Source organism: Patiria miniata, unplaced genomic scaffold (assembly GCF_015706575.1).
Source record: "Patiria miniata isolate m_02_andy unplaced genomic scaffold, ASM1570657v1 HiC_scaffold_18, whole genome shotgun sequence".
Classification (NCBI taxonomy): domain Eukaryota; kingdom Metazoa; phylum Echinodermata; class Asteroidea; order Valvatida; family Asterinidae; genus Patiria; species Patiria miniata.
The window spans coordinates 8,591,058-8,608,095 of NW_024037056.1; the positions used below are offsets into that span (position 1 = coordinate 8,591,058).

General features: G+C 38.0%; 2 protein-coding genes across 2 annotated transcripts; both read left to right on the top strand.

Moving 5' to 3' along the window:
- Nucleotides 1-6,692: 6,692 nt before the first annotated feature.
- Nucleotides 6,693-9,230, top strand: LOC119724504 (protein PLANT CADMIUM RESISTANCE 3-like). Its single transcript, XM_038195590.1, has one exon. The coding sequence runs from the start codon at nt 6,909-6,911 to the stop codon at nt 7,242-7,244; it is 336 nt and encodes a 111-aa protein (XP_038051518.1). The 5' UTR covers nt 6,693-6,908; the 3' UTR covers nt 7,245-9,230.
- A 3,028-nt stretch (nt 9,231-12,258) lies between these two features.
- LOC119725088 (cell number regulator 4-like) lies at nt 12,259-13,742 on the top strand. Its single transcript, XM_038196449.1, has 2 exons — nt 12,259-12,401; nt 13,469-13,742. Exons 1-2 carry the CDS (start codon nt 12,259-12,261, stop codon nt 13,740-13,742), a joined length of 417 nt encoding a protein of 138 aa, XP_038052377.1.
- The last annotated feature ends 3,296 nt before the right edge of the window (nt 13,743-17,038 follow it).

Genomic DNA, 17,038 nt, shown 5'->3' on the forward strand with positions numbered 1-17,038 from the left:
CCACTTTCTTGTCACTTCCAATGAAAACAAGTATTAAGATCTTGTATGTATTTGTTGCAACACATAGTAATGTGCATGAAAACAAGATGAGCTGAATTTCCACTGCATGTTTCCTTTCAGTTATGAATATTTTTATGTAAGTACAAAGGATTTCGAAATAAAATCATTTCCAGTAAAATCAATTATTATTATCTTCAATTAAAAAAATACATCTTTAACGGTGTGATCAATTTCAATAAGCATTCTATGTACACATGCAAGTTATTTCTTGGTTGATGACGTCATTATTCAAATGATGTTCATTGTAAAGTAAAATAACGTATGTATTCATAACACCCACCTTCCGGTTTGATGACGACACAGTATTTGGAAGCAAAGGTAAACATTGTGATGGATATCTTTTTTGGGCTAAGATCGACATGGATCAATTGATAGAATTACATTTAAAATATGATCGTTTTCAAATTCTCATAGAAGTAACTTCCGGTCTGATGACGTCATGAATTTGAAACCTTGCCAAGTTATATGTGGTAAATCAAAGAATATCAAGGGGCGATTTGGTAAAATTTGAACGGATGGTTTTCAAATTAAAGAAAGCACACACTATTTTATGTGCCGCTAGGGGGCGCCCTTTCGAAAGATGACGTCATCACACTGTTTTATTTGTCTGACATTGATCCTCACTAAACACTTTCCTAATTTGATGTGTGTAGTAAAATGCTTCCGCTTTTGAGTTATGTTCGGTTTTTATTGCACTTCCGGTAACACCGGAAGTGAAGGTCATGCGGTTTTGTGTCCGTGAACAAGAAATGTTTCTCACGGCATAGTCTACAACCTCACGAAAAAACGAACACGATACTCTATTTAGTTTAAAAGATATAACGCAAACTATTTTGTCAAAAGTTGCCCTTAAATCGCTTGTAATTTGATACCTGATGACGTCATGATGACGTAACAAAATAATCTTCGTTACATGGTACAAGTTCACACAAGGATTTATGATCATACCGTAAACCGTTTGGAAGAATTGTTGCTTTGTTTTGATTTCATTTGATTTTAAAGTCTTCGTTTTGAATTGACCTAACTTTGACCTTCCGGTCAAGCGAGTTAACGTACACGACAAAAAATATTTATCTATTAATGGTCTATCTGATTACAAGGTTGGAAAACAATTGATTGTTTTGTTCAAGAGTTATAGGTGAAAGAATATCATCATTTTCTCAACGAAAATTGCTTGTAAATTGCGATGACGTCATCATGACGTCAGAGTAATATGCACCACTAGGGATGAGCGCCGATTTATGTTGAAAGTTACAAGTTCATACCATATACCGTTTTAGGAGAAAACCCGCGGAAACGTGCCGTACGGAAAAAAATAAAGATTTATCAGAACAATAACGAGAGTGGTCGGGTTGTGCCCGACCACTCAACAACAGTAGAACTTGTAGAAGTAGCAGTAGTAATATTAGTCAGCAGTTATAACTGAACTGAAAATCACAACAATGAATTGGAACATGAAAAAAAGTGTTACTTGATATAATCTTGTAGTATTGCAATCGATATATGAAAAGTATGACACACCAAATGAAACACAGGCCCCTAAGCATCTTATGTCGAGTGTGGAAACGGGAATTCCAAAAAATCCCAAGTATTGTTTCTTCTTTTTCTTATATTTTTTTTATCCAAGAGCCTCAAAGGCTTTTATCGCTATTAATGTTTTTTTGGTCGTGTAAAAATAAAATATTTTACATGATGGAGAATGGTTGAACAAAATTGTTTGTTTAATGCTGCTGAAATACATCTCGAAAAACGCACCTTAATATAAAATTTATATTAACCACTCGACTGATAAATATCTCCGGGGTTAATGTAACACTGCAGCTTTGCAGTATATAAACTAGAACTTCACAGCATGTTTAATAATCGTAGATAGAGGTGTTTTTTTATGGATTTAGATTTCTTAGTCATTATATATAAAGGCCTTTTTTGAAACACCATCTTTCCAAAGACTAGACTAGATAGGCACTGAACACCTGGTGACAATGTTGCTATACTTTTGTCGACTTACAATCAAAGAAACTACAAAAAAATAAACAACGTATGGACATCCTCCGCCACATCGTTGTGACGCCGTTTGTCATTCATTCCATTTAAATGACATACCTTCTTTGCAAAAAGACCAACAACCAAAGCAGAGCCGTTAAGCCTTCGAGTCAGAATATTGTGCAGTGTGAAACCTTTCTAAATTAAAGCGATTGTTTTCAACATTTGATTTAAGAAAATTCGCATGTTCTCATAGTAAAAGTTCTTGTTGACGTGCTTAATTAATAATTGATGCTTACATGACACCTTTCGTAATTGTTTCTATTGTTTTATTGCACTGAGTTGAGAAATACACTCAGATTGAGACTAATCTAGACTGACGAAATGTGGTCTTTTAGTAAGGTTTGTAGTGTCTTGATTTTAAAAAATACACTAGTTAGTCCTAGTACCTTTTGTATTTTCACTAAGTTTGCATAATGAAACAGGGAATAAATGGAAGGCTTTCCTATAGTGAGCAAAACAAATGATTGAATAAATAGATTTCTTAATTGTGATTTAATAGATTTCTCGGCATTTACTTCGCATATAAATGACTTGGCTATTCCCCGAGTAGGTGTAAAGATTTCTATTAATATAATGTGGTTAGAATTTGTATTGGACGTAGGCCTGCTTACAAAAACAAAACCAAGCAAGCAGTTTTGAAAGAGCCGTTATCTCCAGTCGAATGAGACCGTGTCATGAAAACTTTGCCCCTTCATTAATCGTTAACGCCCATTTTCTAAAAATGGGCACCGACTCTAAATACGTGCACTATTATTATGACACGAATTTGCGGTCATGTCGCTGTAACCCTTATCGCTTTCAGTTTAATCATAATTCCAATCTTTGCGATTGCACTGTGTACAGGGTGAGAAAAAAACGAAACCCAAATGTTGGGACCATTGTTTTAGTGAATTTCTACATGTAGCACTTTCAAAATCTAGGACATTAAAGCCCAATTCATTAGCTTTCTTTTAGTACAAGAATCATTCAAATCACTTAATGTACTTTTCAAGTTACGAAATTTTAAACACAACAATCGTTTTAAAGTTCTGTCCACGGATCACGTAAAAGCTGGGCGTTCTTTCAGCAAAACGAAAACAATTCACACACATCCCTATGTGATCTGTTTTCCTTTTTGCTGAAAGAACACTTAGCTTAGCAGGAAAACTGTGAAATCAATGCATCGTGTTTTCATTGTGAAACTTTTGAATGTGGCTTCAGGCATGGATTGACTTGTCAGGTAAAAAGTTACATGTAGGCACATATAGTACCTTTTTAGCTTTCATCTTTTTCATCTAGAATTTATGGTCATTGGTGCTACAGACAATGTTTTTGGTTCATTACGCATAATTCCAAGGATTTGTGTAGCGGAGAATAAAGCACATTATTTGAATATTCTCATTCAAGGCGTGTATGAAAGTAGTTTCCAAGTTGTTTGCGAATCAGAAAATTTAATTGAATGAAATCATCCTTAATAAACAGTCGTAAAATTATCGCCAATATTCTATTTAGTGTTGTGTCGGATGATTTTAAATGTTAATATTGGGTTTTGTCCTTCACTTACATAGGCTTAATTGTAGTGCTGAATCTTTTTTAAAAAGATGTAGTCTTAACCTTGTCCCTCCACGAGTTTGCAAAATATTAAAAAAGAAAAAAAGAAAGGGGGAACGAGTGCCCACAAGTGTCAAAAAGGTCTCCAGCTTTTCGGTTATGCAACGACAGGAAAGAAATTTGTCAAGACATTTGTCAATATTAAAGCTATGATATTAATTTTATCTGTTAGTTAATCTGTTTATAAAATGACCATATGTATGAGTATGTATTATTTGTGAATACTATATAAACGAGCATATTCATCTTGGTTACGGATTGACCATTAGTTTCATGATGAATGAATCGCTTCCTTGTCGCCATCATTGAAAACAGAATCCCATTGAATTTCTGAAACTGACGTCACGATGCCGTTATTTGCACCGCCCAACAATATCTGAAGTGCTACAAACATAGGCAGAATGTTATGCGCCTATCAACATTTTTTTGGGGGGTAGGAGGTTAATCAGTTTGAGCATTTACTAAACTTTGCTACAATTTTCGAGAGTGTTTTGCATTTATCACAAGGCCCTAGAAACGGCCGAGGTAAGGGCCCAATAAAATAATGTGGGAAAGAAAATAGGAATGCGAATATTCGTTCCTCCCTGGTATAATGGTATACTATTCCTACCTCCATGGTATAATCAACAAAATATTCAAGATGTGACGTAAATGGGCTTTATTCTCGTCTCTAGTCTTATCTCGGGTCAAAGATTAACTAGCTTTGATCTGTGTGCACTGCTCCTAAATGGGTAGTTTGTTTCGATAAGTGCAGTCCAAAGATCAGTTTCACAAAATACCCCAATTAGGAAGGAAACAAAACAACTAAATCACAACTTCATTTTGACACAGCGAACTGTGTTATTGTCACTGCTTCACGAGGCCCGCATATCACAGGGTTCGTTAAAGTGCATACCCGTGCTCTTTAAAATAAGGATTATCATATTGTAATGTTTTGTTTTAACGAAAAACTACTTTATTCCTATTTTGGACGTCTGCAGCCCTCTGAAAAAGGGCTTTCAATTTGTGCACAAATAACCTGCCCTGCGAGAGCCGAATTAATGCCTGGCAGCTTCAATGACTATAGACGTTGCTGGATTTTTTGGTTCGATGTCTCATTCAAAAATGAGTATGTTTTATATTGCTAGGAAAATAGCAATGGAAAAAATCAATTCAATTTGTTTGAGGTGAATAACAGAACGGGGAACGATCTTGAAGTTGAACTGATGAACACAGGCATAGTGTCTTTTTGAACACTTTAATGGAATAGTGCCAACCTCGTTCCCATGGTTTACTTTCAACCTTAATATGACAATCTAGCAGACGCTGTCAGGACAACTTTGTGTTTCTGACTCGATTCCGCTATAGCAAGTAATGATTTTAATCATGTACATAATATGTGATATATTTCCGACGTGTAGGCTATTATAAATGCGTAACCCGGACTAGTTTCGATTGTCACCTTAAAAATATAACTGTTTTTTTTTTCAATTGCACTTTTCCTGGAAATATAAAAGTTGTTCACTTTTGAATGAGACATCGAACGAAAAAAGAATTCACCCACGTTTACTTATTTTTGTGTGTGAAGATATGATATGTTCACACACAAAAAATCGAATTATTGGCTGTCAGGCAATAATTCGACTCTCAAAAGGATGGGTTCATTTTTGCGCAAAACGAAATGCCTTGTTTTCAGAGGGTTGCAGACGCCTAAAACAAAGGAACCATTTTTTTTTTTAAAACAAAACATAAAAATATATAATTCTGTAAGACAAAAAAAAAAAAAATCGTTTTTTTTAGATCACGGGGCGTTTCGACGTTCATTGTGAATTAATAAGTCCATAATTCTCCTTCAAAACCATTCTCTTTTCTATTTGTTTGTTATCTTTATTAAGTGTGATAATGTATTTTGGTCAGGAAAAATTTGAACTGTAAAAAAAATTGTGTATGTTTCGATCTGACAAAATACTATAAAATGATTGTCGTCCTTTGCGAATCTTGTCTCCTTTTGGATTTGAGTGTCAGAACACTTTGATCAAGTACTATAATGCAACCCGTAGATGACAATTGAAAAGTAACTGATGGGTGAAAAGAACGTTAAATGTTGAAAACTACTGCAAATTTGTACGAATTAATACACTATATTTTGTGAATTTATCCTGAAGCATGCTGGATGTGTTTCTACATTGCTGCATACATTACACTATTTTGTAAAGGTCGAGTTAAGTGGGTTTTGAGGGTTGACGTCGGAGTCAAAACGAACGCTGTTCTGATATTTATTCGATGGGGCTTTGTCAACAGATTAGCGGGGCAAAGTCAAGCGTCTAAACGTAGGCATGTTTGCTGTATAAACACTTCAGAGGTGCAGACAAGGCCGGAAGATTACATATTGAGAAACAGGTAAATACCATTATTTATCAGGCACCTGAAGAAAACGTGCAAAATGGAAACAAATAACTTCCATTTGACAAAAGTTTAAGTCCAGTTTATACTGTCACAGTGAGTAGCTTATATTTTGCTACGTAGTTGTTATTATTTTTGGCATGGAAATTGTATTGTCGATAAATGATTTTGTGATTGCTGGAGTTTTGGTTGAAGTTGTGTATGCGATATTTTATCGACAACCTGTTCGCCGTCAGAACATTTGAGAATAATCCTCCTTTTTCTTTACCTGTTCATAGAAATATTTTCCATTATTTTAATGAATTTAATGAGACAAGTTTATGTTATATACATATGTCATGAAATTACAAAAGTGACGCATAATCATTTTCATACTAACTTATTTACGTGTGTTCCAACAAAATTTGACAACGTATAACAATTGACATTTTGTTCGTTGAAAGCATGCAAACATTTCAAAATACGAAAAAAAAGGTATTAGTTTATGCTATGACCCCAGGTCAGCTATGGGCCTGTCCTCACATCGGTCATATTGATTAACATTTTCCGTTGACCTTTTGTCTGGCGATGTCAACGGTAATGATAGCACGTGATAGTCAGTGGATATCGACCTAGCTAGTCTGGTACCTAGTGTGAACGAAAACACGCTCAAAATCCAACGTCCATATTTTGGCCTCGCTATCGAGTGCGAACACGCCCAATCTGCACAAGCGACAGTAGCATCCATACAACAGGGATTGAAATCAAATTTATCCCAGAAAGCCCAAAGGCGTAATTTGGAGTTGTTTCTTACCAGTTTATCGTGAGTTTTCCACCATCGAGAATTCGTCATGGGCGAGTGGCAGCAAGGCCTGTTTGGCTGTTTCTCCAATGTTGGGTTGTGCTGCATAACCTGGTTTGTACCGTGCTACGTGCACGGTAAGAATGCCGAGGCTGTGGGTGACGACTGCCTGCTGTGTGGCCTGTCCATCTTTGTGCCTTTCCTCAATTGGTACACGCTCTTCGTGGTCCGAGGCAAGATTCGAGAGCAGCGTGGTATTGAAGGAGATCAGACCAACGACATCTTGGTCACCTTCTGCTGTACTCCGTGTGCTTTGGTGCAGGAAGGGGCAGAGATGCGCAATTCTACGGGCCTGGGAATAGGCCAGTCTATGGCTCGTGTTTAACATTGATCAGCATGCCCTCCTCATTCAGTGCGACGTTGATCAATCTCGTACCGCACCAAAATGATTATACAAACTTCCCAACTTCATCTCACTATAACTCACCGAAGAGTCAAAGGAGTGGCTATCTTAGAGACAACCCCACCGTCATAGGGATGCATGGATCCCCACCCAGTCTCCAAGTCTTACAACCATTATTGACAAGGATGTGCATGTGCTTGCTGCTCCGCAAGACCAAATGAACATGATCCTTCTATCAGCTAGTGGTCATCAAGGATCGGAACCACCTCAGATTGTTGCCACATTAGCAAGATGCCTTCCTTCATTTGGAAAGTTGCTACAAGCTTAACAGAATACAAGTCATGTCCTCCGAACGTTGAAGCTAGCCTTCACACCGACACCAACCAACAACGTTCTCCTTTCGATGATACGCCGGCTCAGCTGAATAGTTCATCAGAGTCAAGTTGGCCTAACTAATGTAACTCAAAAGTCACCTTTTGGGATTTCTCTACTTTTAAAAATGAACAACTTCATTGCATAACAAATTAACAAACGTAGATAACCACACACCGAGTTTTAGTGATTGTGTTTTGATATTGTCAATGAATCATATTATTTTTAGATTATACTGCAGATTTGCATGGGATACATTGGAAATATGGAGGGCGTTGCATAAAGACCGGTCACATGGTTTATGCATTGAGGAATGCTAACAGATTTCTATATGATTAAGGTGGAAATTAATTCGTGTAAAAAACAGTTACTTTTGCCCAGCGCATCGGAATGTAAACACCCAAAACCAAACAACAACAACAGTAGAACTTGTAGAAGTAGCAGTAGTAATATTAGTCAGCAGTTATAACTGAACTGAAAATCACAACAATGAATTGGAACATGAAAAAAAGTGTTACTTGATATAATCTTGTAGTATTGCAACCGATGTATGAAAAGTATGACACACCAAATGAAACACAGGCCCCTAAGCATCTTATGTCGAGTGTGGAAACGGGAATTCCAAAAAGTCCCAAGTATTGTTTCTTCTTTTTCTTATATTTTGTATCCAAGAGCCTCAAAGGCTTTTATCGCTATTAATGTTTTTTGGGTCGTGTAAGAATAAAATATTTTACACGATGGAGAATGGTTGAACAACATTTTTTTTATGCTGCTGAAATACATCTCGAAAAACGCACCTTAATATAAAATTTATATTAACCACTCGTCTGATAAAAATCTCCGGGATAAATGTAACACTGCAGCTTTGCAGTATATAAACTAGAACTTCACAGCATGTTTAATAATCGTATATAGAGGTGCTTTTTTATGGATTTAGATTTCTTAGTCATTATATATAAAGGCCTTTTTTGAAACACCATCTTTCCTAAGACTAGACTAGATAGGCACTGAACACCTGGTGACAATGTTGCTATACTTTTGTCGACTTACAATCAAAGAAACTACAAAAAAATAAACAACGTATGGACATCCTCCGCCACATCATTGTGACGCCGTTTGTCATTCATTCCATTTAAATGACATACCTTCTTTGCAAAAAGACCAACAACCAAAGCAGAGCCGTTAAGCCTTCGAGTCAGAATATTGTGCAGTGTGAAACCTTTCTAAATTAAAGTGATTATCTTCAACATTTGATTTAAGAAAATTCGCATGTTCTCATGATAAGAGTTCTAAACTTGTTGACGTGCTTAATTGATACTTTATGCTTACATGACACCTTTCGTAATTGTTTCTATTGTTTTATTACACTGAGTTGAGAAATACACTAAGATTGAGACCAATCTAGACTGACGAAATGTGGTCTTTTAGTAAAGTTTGTAGTGTCTTGATTTTAAAAACTGCACTAGTTCGTCCTTAGTATACCTTTTGTATTTTCACTAAGTTTGCATAATGAAACAGGGAATAAATGGGAGGTTTTCCTATAGTGAGCAAAAGAAATGATTGAATAAATAGATTTCTTAATTGTGATTTAATTGATTTCTCAGCATTTACTTCGCATATAAATGACTTGACTATTCCCCGAGTATGTGTAAAGATTTATATTAATATAATGTGGTTAGAATTTGTATTGGACATAGGCCTGCTTACAAAAACAAAACCAAGCAAGCAGTTTTGAAAGAGCTGTTATCTCCAGTCGAACGAGGCCGTGTCATGAAAACTTTGCTTCTTCATTAATCGTTAACGCCCATTTTCTAAAAATGGGCACCGACTCTAAATACGTGCACTATTATTATGACACGAATTTGCGGTCATGTCGCTGAAAACCTTATCGCTTTCAGTTGAATCTTAATTCCTATCTTTGCGATTGCACTGGGCGTTCTTTCAGCAAAACGAAAACAATTCACACACATCCCTATGTGATCTGTTTTCGTTTTGCTGAAAGAACACTTAGCTTTTTGTGATCCGTGGACAGAACTTTAAAACGGTGGTTGTGTTTAAAATTCCTTAACTTGAAAAGTACATAAGTGATTTGAATGATTCTTGTACTAAAAGAAAGCTTATGAATTGGGCTTTTCTATCCTAGATTTTGAAAGTGCTACATGTAGAACTTCACTGAAACAATGGTCCCGACATTTGGGTTTCGTTTTTTTTTTTACTCACCCTGTACAGTGTGTTCTAGATAATTTTGCTCTGTACCTCACTGACTGACTGACTGACTGACTCCCCGACAGACAGACAGACAGACTGTCACTTGTGATTAGACTGGTTACCTATCTCAATGACTGACTCACTTGTTTCTGACACTTGGTCAGGGATCAGCTTTACGAAGCTTGCCTATCCATGTATCTGATATATGACATCCATGTATCTGATATATGACATCCATGTATCTGATATATGACATCCATGTATCTGATATATGACATCCATGTATCTGATATATGACATCAATGTATCTGATATATGACATCATGTACAACACATGCACAGCTATACAATGTATTTGGGATCGTGATATACCCCGACTCTTTGTTAGGTTTTTAGTTTGGGTTAAGCCATGTTATCCCTTTCAATATGGCTGCTTTTCCACTTTGGGAAACATCAATTGAGGGATGGGGGGGGGGGGCTCTGTGATACTTTTAAAGGGGGCGCTGTTCAAATCCGACGATCATTAACACTAATATTACAGAATAGTGTACCGCAATACCCCTATAACCCAGCTGTCTCTGTCCGAATTGAGTGCACAGGTGGATATTTGTGGATATTATATATTACCAGTACAATTTTTTTCGGGTGCCAGAGCAGGGGGGGGGGGGGGGTTCACATTATTTGTAATGAATTTCTATGAAAAAAAATTGAGTCAGAGCTGTTTTTTTCGACCCCCCCCCCGGATCCGCGCCTGCATCGGTCAACCTACCAAAATTGAAAAGAAAATGAAAGATGACATGTAATGTTGATGATCAATGTTTCTGTGCAGCCTGAATACCGTGAGAGTTCTGTATATATATATATATATTTTAAAGATGTTTGAAGTAGGCCCATGGGGGTAACACTTGTCAATGGGAATATATTGTTTGGGTGTACCCCTGAGCCGAAGAACAGGACGCCCCATGGACACATAATGGTGACATGATGCTGTTCCATTAACAGCTAACGTCTTGATTGTTGTTCTGTTCTTACTGCTCCGAAAAACTATCAATAACACTACAGGGTGTCCTGAAAATAATGGTGCATATAAACCCCGCCATTTTCGCCAATTCACAACCGGAATTTACTGCAAATGCTTACACGATCTTCAAGGTTACAGATTTAGCTTGAGAATACCGTTTGTTTGATTAAGATTGCTTTTGTAAATCCAGAGATATATATTTGAAAAACCGCAAGGCAAAAAAAAACCCCCCAAAACAAAAACAAAAACACACATTCTGTGCCACTTTTAGGAGGTGAGTGCTTCAAAGATCAGACAATGCCAGTATATGGCTCTTTTGATAAGATTATCCCTATGGTGTAAGACATACATTTTATTCACACGACAATATAGGGTTTTGTTCTTATGTTGAAACAATTTAATTGAACAGACAAGTTCACTTCTTTAAAACTTTAATGAAAGAGTTCAATTGAATATAAATAAATATTGCACACTCTGCTTAAAAATGTTAAAAACACTAAAAAAAAATGATTTGGTTTTAGACTAGGACTACTGATTTTAACTGCTTCACAGAAAGTGGCACAAAATGGGTTTCTTGGCTTTGCCGTTATTCAAACATATCTTTGGATTTACAAAAGCATTCTCAATGAAACAAACGGTATTCTGAAGCTAAATCTATTACCGTGAAGGTGGTGTAAACATTTTGGTTGCAAATTAGCAAAAATGGAGGGGTTTACATGCACTATTTTTTTTTCAGGACGCCCTGTAGTAATTTCAAGTAGTCCTCCTTGGGCCTGCATACTAGCCCATCTCTATACTCGCACCTCCAGATAAAACACTGTTTGAACCCACTCACTTACATATATATATATTTGGTTTAACCGGAGGAACATCCTCACTATTATTTTGGGTATAAACTTGTGCCCTATAAACAAAGCTGGATTCATAATTCAATTCATATTGCAATGATTTCATTATTTTGGTTTTAACGGTAAGTCTAATATCTTATGACTTCTTTATATGACCTTTCCCCTTTTTATGGAGATTGGTTGTTTTTAATAGGCTGTTTGCATTTCACCAAATAAATGTACATGTGATTATTTCTGGGCAACCATTCAACTATTCAACAATTATCTTGATGATTAGTATTACGTAATCATAATAAAGCGTAAACGATAACAGCATTTAATCTATTTGAGAGATCGGTCTTAATGCATACAAGGGATTAACAACCCCCTTCAGCAAATATAGGTTTAAGGAAACGCCTCACTTATAGCTTAAGCTTTGTGATAAAAACGCGTAGCTGAGGCAACATGCCTTCATTCGTTGGGAAACTACAGAGGATAAGGAGCTAACTCGTTTCGAGTCTCAAGGTTCGATCCACCTTCTAACCATTAACTCGAATCCTCATCTACAATGGGAGAGTGGGATACCCCGCTATTTGGTTGCTTCGGCAACCTTGGGATGTGTGTCTTCAGTTGGTTCGTTCCTTGCTACACTCACGGCAAGACGGCTGAGGCTGTTGGTACTGGCGGCTGCCTACCCTGCGCTCTGGTCATGTTCGTCCCTTTCCTCAACCTGTGATGCCTGGCTAAGACACGTGGAGCTGTACGGGACAGCAAGGGCATCGATGGAGGGTTAGTCATGGATTGCTTGACCTTGCTGCTATGTCCTTGGTGTGCCTTGATCCAGGCCGCTAGAGAGGCTGGAGTCAATACCCCTCTAGGAGCTGGACAATCCATCGCACGCTCCTAAACCGACCTCTTTACAAGATGCTTTCGTGCTGATTTCGATCAACTAGAACCAGCCGGCAAGGTTATCTCTTGATAACGAGGGAGTAAGTTTCAATATGACACTTTGCATTCAAAGTCGATCTATAGTAACGGAAAATGAAAGAGATCAACGAAGCATTGTATTTTATTCAACGAACAATTCATATACTTTTTGCTTTAAACTTTGAGGTAATTAAAACCAGACACTGACTTTCTCAAAACACCAACCCACCTTTAATGTACTGGCGACAGAGGAGCTGCTTATCTGCACATTCTAAATTTACATTCATGATTAATTACCTCAACCGATGGCAAAGGTAGCGAACAATGTCAAAGACGTAATTTGCATTCAACAAAGAGATAATATACAAACAGGACTTGTGTCTTGACAATGACCGGTAACATGTCCTGTGTTTTTTAATACTTTGGAAACCCTTCGAGATCTGGGGAAGGTAAAGTCATGGAATACAGCAGTATTGACATACATGGACGTAGGCAAGGAAACATGGACATCGATGATGTAAGCTAGTCAGACGGTAACTAGTAGGATGTCATCAGACACAAAAGAAAGTCACAAAGTCCATCTTAGCAGGACCAACGCGATGTGGGATACCATGGAAATAACATCACAAATGCACAACACAGAGAACCTCTACGTTTACAGAACAGAGGCGACCGTGAGCTGTTGTCATTGGCATCCAGCCTGCATGGACGGTTAAGAAGAGAGAATTGTTTAAGACACCCCACAACTTTTCACTCAGTCATCTTATTGTTGACTTCCTCCTAATTGCAATGGGTGAGTTTAACAACGACCTATTTGCCTGTTTCGATAACATCGGCCTGTGTGTTTTTAGCTGGATCCTGCCATGTTACACTCACGGCAAGACGGCAGAGTTACTGGGTGAGGATTGCATGAAGTGCGGTCTAGTTTTCCTGGTGCCTTGCTACAACTTCTACAACTTGGCCAAGATACGAGAGCGGGTGCGAGCCAGGAGTAACATCTCCGGATCCTTCAAAAATGATTGCTTGCTATCCGTGTTCTGTCCACCCTGTGTGATCATCCAGCACGCTCATCAGATGGGGACGGTGACGCCGCTGGGGGGCGGTCAGCCCATGGCGAGAGCATAACTCAAAACAACTACGAGGATTTGTAGACGTATACATCAAACATCTTCCCTGCCAGAAAAAATGGACTACATTATTTTATACCTATTTCGTTTAACTTTTGAGACTGTAATTCAACCGGTTAGTAACCAGCATGACTGAGACGCTCTGACTGCGACTGATGTGCCTTGGATCTGCACAGGAATGATTCCTTCGGAGGAGCACAGACGAGATGCGGTTTCAGATCCAAGTAGCGTTGTAGTCGAGGCAGTCACAAGTCCCTGCAATCCTTACAAGCCACCAAGTCTCAATTCCAGTTACAAGTTCTTCAAATGAAATTTGACAAAGTTCATGCCATGTTGCTCGTGACTGGCTTTGTGAATGGACCGTTGATTTACTTGTGACCGGACTTGTGATGACTGGACTACAACTGGATCCAAGACCGTTCCTATCTGGAGATAACTCCTGATGACTAGTAACCCATTTTCTAAAACGTCACAAGTGAAAAAAAATCAGCGAAGAAGTGTGAAAGCATATTTTGATATAGTGTTAGCTGTTGAAGTAAATTTTGTTTTGAACACAATACATTGGAAATAGGTGGAAGCATAATATTTTGTGTATTTTCTAATTTTCGTACAGGAAAAACAGCCAACAAATGAATAGTTTTGCTGTTTTTTTTGTTCGAATACAGATTTCCAACTTAAGAAACAATTACAACCGCATTAATTAAAAGAAATCGAACCAATTGGAAAGTTAGTTGCGGGTAACTGATAGTCTGACAAAAAGTGACACGTGACTTTAATGAATCACCAAAAATCTTGTACCCCTTACAAGAGGATTTTGAATAAAAAAAACTAAATCCCATTATCAGAAAAGAAGCGTTCTAAACAGAATATCAATCTCAAGATACCGAAGTCAATATCAACATTTTTATATTAAGCAATTATTAGTTGTAATATTCAATACATAGAATGCTGCTGTTTACGTAGTTTTGTAGCTTAATAAACCAACTCTTGGGAAAAAATACGACAGTAAACGATGTACATCATTTCAGAGTCCTATCTTTTCAGACTAACAATTTTATGTACGATACCTTCTTTGCTTGTAGCGATTAACCTTAGGCAAATCAAAGTGGCAACATGACCTTTCGATAGGGGTCAAGGAAAAAGGTCAACAATCTTAATTCTTTGGGATGAAGATCAATATTATAAGACGATGATATAACTTTATCTTCAACCTAATTTATGCGCCGTGTTGATTGTTTTTAGTTTACAATTCCAATCAGTTACATTTCCTATACCGGTGTATCACTATCAGGTGTGTTTTGTTCGGACCAATTTGTCTCGTGTAAGGGGTTGACAATATTGACATTAAAATCCCATCAAACACGGAAGAATAAACATGCCCTTTTATACAAAACATCCAAAACAGATGGCGCGTCCACTTTGAATAAGCTTATCAGTAAGGTAAAGCACATTGTGACAGATCCTTTAACAAACAAATCGTGTTGGAGGGATTATAATACTTTGAAATAGAAGTTTATGATTGCTCCACGCCTTTGGAATTACACTGAGCAAATTTAACACTGCGCTGTACTGGGATAACCTGGGTGTTTATGTACACTATGCTTATTGTTTGACATGGTCGAGATGACGTTGTCACATACATTAATGCACTAAACCCTACCGTCGTAAACTGGGTAACTATAAGTCTCACCCCTTACTGCATTATTATTGCAAGATGTTACTGACAATGTTATAATAAAATTGATTGAATACAAGTCCTATTCAAAAAAGAATATATTTTCGGGTTAACACTTGAATATAGCACGGACAGTACTCTCCAAACATTGGTTTATAGCCGCCCACGGGATGGGCATTCTACCCATTGGAATTGCTTATAATTGTCCCTGGTATTGATTTATAATGAGCCTAGGCCTATATTAATTTTGAACCACGGAGGTGGTGGTGGTGGTGGGTGGTATTTACCCCCCCCCCCATTTGTTGTTATAAAGACTGCCCTTTTCCATTCAAGTGCCCTTTTTCACCAGCGTTTACCCCCCCCCCCCCAATATTTTTGAAGAGTGCCCTTTAACACAAATTCAAGTGCTTTTTTTTTTAATTTCGCGCGACCGTCAGCTAGTGTGCCATCTATTGCCCGATGGTGTTCATGATCGTTATGAACAGCGCCCCCATAGGAAGATGGTACCAGCCCCCCCCCCCCCCACCTCTCCCCGTTTTGTATTTTACAGTGTCCGGAAAGAAAACCCAATCTACATTTCAGCACGGATGTGCGAGTGCCCTTTTCACAAACTTGTCACCTGGGTTTAACATAAAGCGCCTTTTGCACACGTTTTCTTTTTAATTTTGCACGAAAACCTTGTTTTTTGCGACTGGCTGTTTGTATTAACGTTCCGCGGAAATCGAATAGCGCCACCTATTGTATGACATGGATGATGATGTCGGTTTTGAACAGCGCCCCCATGGGAAGATGATGTCCAGCCCTCCCCCCACCCCCAACACACCCATCTTCGTAAATCAATCGTGGACCCCCCCCCATTGTCCCTAATCCTCATTCCTTTGTTTGTACTCTTTTAGCAACAGCTCCCATTGGTTATTAATTGTGGAATATCGGTACGGTCAAACGTGGACGTGTGTGTGCCCTAACCATTTTCCTTGGTCCATACACACACCCACACTTTATGATTGTACGGAGACCAGACCGTGTATCCTTTCAGCACGGATGAAATTCCCCCCACTGTAACATCCATCCCCCCCCCACTCTCCCCCCTATAGGATGAGAAGCCTGGCTACGCTGCTGCCCCCCCCCAATAAAAATTACCTTGCTCCTCCTCTGAACCCCCGTTATCTCATAGAGGTACGGGTACCAGTAAACTCGAGAACCAAGCACGAGAAAGGTGAAAGAATACCGGAACTTTCTGCCATTAATAAAAATGCCAGGACCGATTTTAACCAGACTAGGCAAACCTATATTAGCTGGTCCCAGACCAACTTGCTATGAGGGGTCTAAGTATGCAGTCGTCCAAGTCAGATTTTGGGCCAATGTTTGACTTATGCAAGTTTATGTTACAAGTGACATTGAGCCAATTAGTCAGTAAATGAGTCACATAGTCAGTGAGATAGGTGCAACACTTCTTGAATTGAATGCCAATCTCAATTTTGTTTTTAATTTTAGGAAATGAAAACGCCAGCACCTATGGTAAAACCCTCCCCGCTTAAAATAACTATTTATATAAGCGAAAAACAAAAAAAAAACACAACACTTGGACCACTTTTCCAAAAACTACCCGCTTTGCCCTC